This window comes from Sinocyclocheilus rhinocerous, unplaced genomic scaffold (genome assembly GCF_001515625.1).
Source record: "Sinocyclocheilus rhinocerous isolate Xijiao unplaced genomic scaffold, SAMN03320098_v1.1 scaffold5638, whole genome shotgun sequence".
NCBI classification, from domain to species: Eukaryota; Metazoa; Chordata; class Actinopteri; order Cypriniformes; family Cyprinidae; genus Sinocyclocheilus; species Sinocyclocheilus rhinocerous.
This window is the reverse complement of record NW_015629576.1, coordinates 30,599-36,789: the sequence shown is the minus strand read 5'-3', so window position 1 is coordinate 36,789 and position 6,191 is coordinate 30,599. Positions and strand designations below refer to the sequence as shown.

At 37.5% G+C, this 6,191-nt stretch overlaps 1 protein-coding gene across 1 annotated transcript in view; it reads left to right on the top strand.

The window, feature by feature from the left end:
• LOC107739361 (fucolectin-1-like) overlaps positions 1–6,107 on the top strand; it is a 7,525-nt gene extending 1,418 nt beyond the window's left edge. The window contains exons 2-4 of the mRNA XM_016551456.1: positions 5,252–5,290; positions 5,580–5,862; positions 5,954–6,107. Coding sequence (XP_016406942.1) covers positions 5,252–5,290; positions 5,580–5,862; positions 5,954–6,107 — 476 coding nt within the window. The remainder of the gene's footprint in view (positions 1–5,251; positions 5,291–5,579; positions 5,863–5,953) is intronic.
• Positions 6,108–6,191: the final 84 nt, after the last annotated feature.

Below are 6,191 nucleotides of genomic sequence, written 5' to 3'. Positions count from 1 at the left end.
CTCAACAAGACCAGATGAAACTTCTAAATTATCTAAGCTAACAGAGTGTATTAAAAATGTAAAAGATTGGATGACCAATAATTTTCTCCTATTGAATTCGGATAAGACAGAGATATTACTTATTGGACCAAAAAGCAGTACACATAATCTCTTGGATTACAATTTGCAACTAGACGGATGTAATGTTACTTCCACTACAGTCAAAAATCTGGTTGTTATATTAGACAGCAACTTGTCTTTTGAAAATCCTATGTCCCATGTTACAAAAACAGCATTTTTCCATCTTAGAAACATTGCCAAGCTACGAAACATGTTACCTGTTTCTGATGCAGAAAAGCTAGTTCATGCATTTATTGTCAGGGTTGGGGATGAAGGGATGAGGAGAGGACTCAATATTGCAGGAAATAAGGGCTTTTTATTCAAATAAAACAAAATAAACAACAAAAACTACCCCGTGGGGGGAAAACAGGCTGGCAAGGCAGGATCTGGACACGACACTACACGACACATCCAGGGAAATACGATGACGAACTGGCCCGGGACTGCAAACACAAGGAGAATAAATGGAGAGCAAATGAGGAGGGTAACGAGGGAACACATGTGGAGCAAATTAACCAATAATCAGGTAACAAGATGGGTGGGGTCAAGACAAATGACATGAGAGCACATGGCACACAGGAAACAAAGACAAAAGCCATGTGCTCACACAAAACAAAACACGGCAGGAAGGGTGGAGCCCCTTTCAAGGAGGGAGCCGGCATCAGGGCAATGTGCTTGGGTGGTGCCGGCAGGGCAAGGAGCTTGGGTGGCGCCGGCAGGGCAAGGAGCTTGGGCGGAGCCGGCAGGGCAAGGAGCTTGGGCGGAGCCAGTAAGCTAGGGAGCCCGGGCGGAGCTGGCAGGGCAAGGAGCTTGGGGGGCGCCGGCAGGGCAAGTAGCTTGGGCGGAGCCGGCAGGGCAAGGAGCTTGGGCGGGTCTGGGACGGTCTCCAGGCCATGTGGGATGGAGGAAGCCCTTTTCCTCCTCCTCCGTCGTGGATTACAATTTGCAACTAGACGGATGTACTGTTACTTCTTCTACAGTCAAAAATCTGGGTGTTATATTAGATAGCAACTTGTCTTTTGAAAATCATATTTCCCATGTTACAAAAACAGTATTCTTCCATCTTAGAAACATTGCCAAGCTACGGAACATGTTACCTGTTTCTGATGCAGAAAAGCTAGTTCATGCATTCATGACCTCTAGACTGGACTATTGTAATGCACTGCTAGGTGGTTGTCCTGCATCTTCAATAAACAAGCTACAGGTAGTCCAAAATGTAGCGGCTAGAGTCCTTACCAGGTCAAGAAAATATGATCATATTACCCCGATTTTACAGTCTCTGCACTGGCTACCTATTAAGTTCTGTATCAGTTACAAAATATTATTACTTACCTATAAGGCCCTTAATGGGTTAGCTCCTGCGTACCTAACTAGTCTTCTACCATGCTACAATCCATCACGCTCCCTAAGGTCGCAAATCTCTGGACTTTTGGTAGTACCTAGGATAGCAAAGTCCACTAAAGGAGGTAGAGCTTTTTCACATTTGGCTCCCAAACTCTGGAATAGCCTTCCTGATAACGTTTGGGTTCAGACACACTCTCTCTGTTTAAATCTAGATTAAAGACACATCTCTTTGGCCAAGCATTCAAATAATGCATCTCATAATCTTGCAGTTATACACTTTTAGACATTTCAAAGGATTTTTACAGTAAGTTACTGGCAACACTGTTATAAATATACTGGCAACAGCTTATAAAAACGTAGTTCTGGGTTTTTTAGCTTGTTTACTGTACACCTTGTCACATAGCAGATTTTAGACATTGTTCTGTTTTTTGTTATAAGTCAGAAATGACAAGGAGGCAGCTTCCCGCAATAAAAAGTCAATGGAGAGCGTTGGATTGTTTTCCCCCGGTGTGGCGTGGTTTTCAGATTATGAAGCATGTCGCTCTGTTTACGAGTCTGTTTTGGACTTTCTGCGTGAGCGCGCCCTCCGGCTTCCAGTATGAATGAAACAGACACCGTATGAAAGTGTTCAGCGCTCCTGATATTCACATCTCCTCATTTTGGATGTGAATAAACGTCAGGTCATGCATAGACTATCGATAGCCTACTGTCTCTTTGAATTTAAATCTAGAAACCTCTACATGAACACACCTGTCCGAATAAAGTGTTGGGGACAAATTTACATTTCATTAAAATTAAATATTTATTAAATATAATGCAGCTAACGTTCTACACACAGCAATATAAACAAAGGTGCCTGTTGTGTTTCGTTCTTGCTGTTTGATTGAGAAAAGTTTAAAGCGCACCGAGGGCTCTTGCCTTTATGTTATCTGACTAAAAACTATTACTTAATAAATACTTTATTATTACCTTAAAAATAATTATCACAACACTGGTAAAACAGGCTTATACTGATTTTCTCATCCTCCGAATTATACTTATCAATCCTGTTTTTATGATCATTATCATTAAAAAAATGAATGAATTCAGAACAGGATTAGAATATAATTCTATTTTAAATAAGACAAGTATTTTTTTTTCTACAACAACAACAAAAGTAGTGTTTACAACAGCAAAATCACCATACCCTGTAAACTCAATAATAATAATAATTATAATATAATTCCATTTCTAATTCCAGAGTGATTAAGAGGTGCTTACTTTCAAACTTAAAATTGTCTTTTCTGTTTTGTTTCTTTTTCAAAACTGTGTCATGGCATTTGCTGCTATTAATACAGAAGCATCCGTTTCTGATTTACACGTGTCAGCAAGGAGCACAGCCCTATTAAAAGCCATGCTTCATGTGCACCTTTTATACTTTGAGCACCTGCCCCTCCAATGGTCTCTGCACGGCCCTGCTCCAAATCATATATGAACCGCTGCTTTATGATGCCTTTAGGTTATACGAATTAACAAAACAATGAAAACCAATCAAATTTGAATAAAAATGCACTGAAGATTTATGTAATGAATTGCATATACAATTTCCATCCATTTGGATTAGACAGTTTAATAAACTTAATGTGAGGCATATTTGTCAGTCATACATACAGTAAATGAGACAGATCAGATTTCTTTAATAGTACTAACTTTGATAAAATATTTTGTTTCAGTCTCATACATTTTAACTCTGTGAACAGAGCTGTTTTTGACAAGGTAAAAAGGATTTACACGACCATTGAGGAATTTTAACCAAAGTATGTTGCAGACATTTCATGAAGAATCATACCAACTTGTGGAAAATGGGCAAAACTAAAAGAACAAACTAAAAATGAAAAATGTATTAGTATGTTTGTTAAATCCATATACATAAATTTTCAATTTAAGCCTAAACATATTTTGAATGTTGGGTGATTGACCTCACAAAAGAAGATGTCAGCTATGTGGAGGAAAATATGGAAGGAAAACATTCCAGTTGATCTATGTCACAAAAAAGAGTCTTTCTGAACACTAATAGCTTACAGTGGTGCTTATGTCTGTGTTTGAGGCAAAACGGCTAAAAATGTGTACAGTCTGAGATCTGTATGAAGTGACGGCTCTTTGTTTGAGCAGATGATGGACTCCTGTGAAGCTCCAGATTTACATCCTGCCTGAGAGCATTCAAATACACACAAAACAACATGGAAATGATCAGCGATCAGACTGATGGAGTGGAAATCAGGATACATGAACTAAAGGTCTGTGGTTTCATCTGGAGCTGCTATAATTAACATACAGTACACGTAGAGATTTAAAGCATTTGTTTTAATCCAGATTTCATCACTGAACAAAGAACAAAAGCAACTTTCTACAGCTGTACTTTCACACTATGTTCCTGGTGATTTGCATAGTTACGAGAATTTCCATCGGCCCATCCATATTGTAATACATTTCTATTCAGTTTTACCTCATTCTATACAATGTCAGATCAGTGAAAATCCTACCTTAGAAATCCATTTTTTTCAGTGCAATCTTCAATGATTAAACAATTTTCCACCAGAGACCTGACAACCTGACAAAGCAATAAAAAGGGGTTTAAAATGGACATACATTGGAAGGAGAATACTGGTTAGTGTAAACAAATGTTGATCACATTGTCTACACTGTCATTTGTATATTTGTTGTTGTTGATAATCTAGTGTCTGATAAACAAACATTCAAGACAGAATAAATCTGTAAACATCACAGAATTTAAGAAATGTTGTAATCAGCTGAAAATTTCTGTTCATTAACAATTTATCAGGGTATTTTAATCATCATAATAAATGACTAACAAGATAAAGCTACAACAAATTAGCTTTTTACGGAATTATTTTTAAAAATGTTCCTACAAGAATTGTAAAACCTGAAATGTTTGACCTTGTGGGAATACTTTTTCAAAAATAATTTCCCTCCACATTGCATAATTTAATGTCCATGTCAAGCTAACAGTGATAAATAAAATTAAACATTTTCCTTATTTTTTTTAAACATGCATCCTTATTTTTAATGTCTTCTTTATTGCACATTATTTTCTCGTCTATTTATCTCATTGCTTTCATTCAGATGTTCCACATATTGATTTTATGATACTTTACAACAATAGTTTTTTTCTCATTCAGAATAAACTACTTGAATGATAAAAGATGTTCAAGAAGAAAAATGCCCAACAAATTCTGAACTAATACTAATAATTAAACTCATGGAGAGGTGAAACTTTCCAGGCATGATGATGTTTTCTTTAATTTGTATATTATTAATTTAGATGAAGAAAAACTGAACTGTATTTTTTTTTTTTTATTTGGTGCCAGGAAAAAAATTCTTAAAGTCCTCATCTTCATTTGCATTTTGCCAGATTTGTTTAGTAAATCAGACTTGACCTGAGAGGTGTGCTGAGAAAAGCAATTCTGGAGGTTCTATGATGTGTGAAATATATTCAGCAAGCTGTCAGTGAGGATTTCCTAAGGGTGGAGAAACGAGCTGCTAAGAGAAACATAAAAGGAGGGATGGATGCACTTGTCATATCTGACCATCACAGGTATCTGGTTAATGGTCTTTAAAAAACAAGATGGAGGGACTCTCTTATCTGTTCTTACTTTTGGGTGAGTAAAAATGACACGCATCAATCAAATTATGTACAATTATAGATGCTGTTTAACTATTCTTTATGAACATTTTTAAAGAATCAAATGTGACACAAAGTTGATGGGACATCCCAGAAAGCAATGGAAATATTTTGTTTTTGTAACAGGTGCATTTTCCATTCAGGGGAGTTCAGAAAACTTGGAAGGTAAAAAGTAGTAACTAAGGTCCCATTAGATAACATGCATTAACTAACATTAACCAATACACAACTTGTAGTATTTATTAATCTTTGTTAATGTTGGTTAATAAAATACAACTGCTCGTAGTTAGTTCAGGTAAGCGCAGATCCATTAAAAATATTAACTTCGGATTTTAATATAGTAGTAAATTGAATTGAGTGTTTTGGATTGGAATTTAATATTTGAACCCACATGGAATGTACTGAAACTTCACGCATTTTAGTCTTGACCCTCTGTCTCTTTAAATGTTTTTAGAGAATTTGGCATTAAAAGGAACGGCTGTACAGTCGACCACATATTACAGCTGTGGAGCTGCAAAGGCCATCGATGGCATCAGATATGCTCCAGGTACAGCCCATACATACTGCTCCATCACATTAAACCAGCTCAACCCGTGGTGGAGGCTGGACCTGCTGGATTATTACTACATTTACAAAGTGACCATCACCAACAGAGCTGATTGCTGCTCGGAGCGCATGACTGGAGTAGAGATCCGCATCGGAAACTCTCTGGAAAACAACGGCAACAACAATCCCAGGTAAAGTTATGAAAACAGTTATGAACGTGTCAGGAGAACTGGATTTGCAGGTCAGCTGATTGTTTCGTGGTTTCTATCTTTCTCTCTGCAGATGTGCTGTCGTCACTTCACCTGTCCCAGCAGGCAGTACTGTCAGTTTCTCTTGCGGCACAATGGGAGGTCGTTATGTGAACATGTACATTCCTGACATCCAGATGCATCTCACGCTGTGTGAGGTGGAGGTTTATGGAACAGGTAATTTCTGACACCTCATTCTAGATTGTTAAAGTGCGGTCACATTAGTGAAATTTCACGTGAAAAAAGGGTCCATTATCTATTGTCAGTGTTGC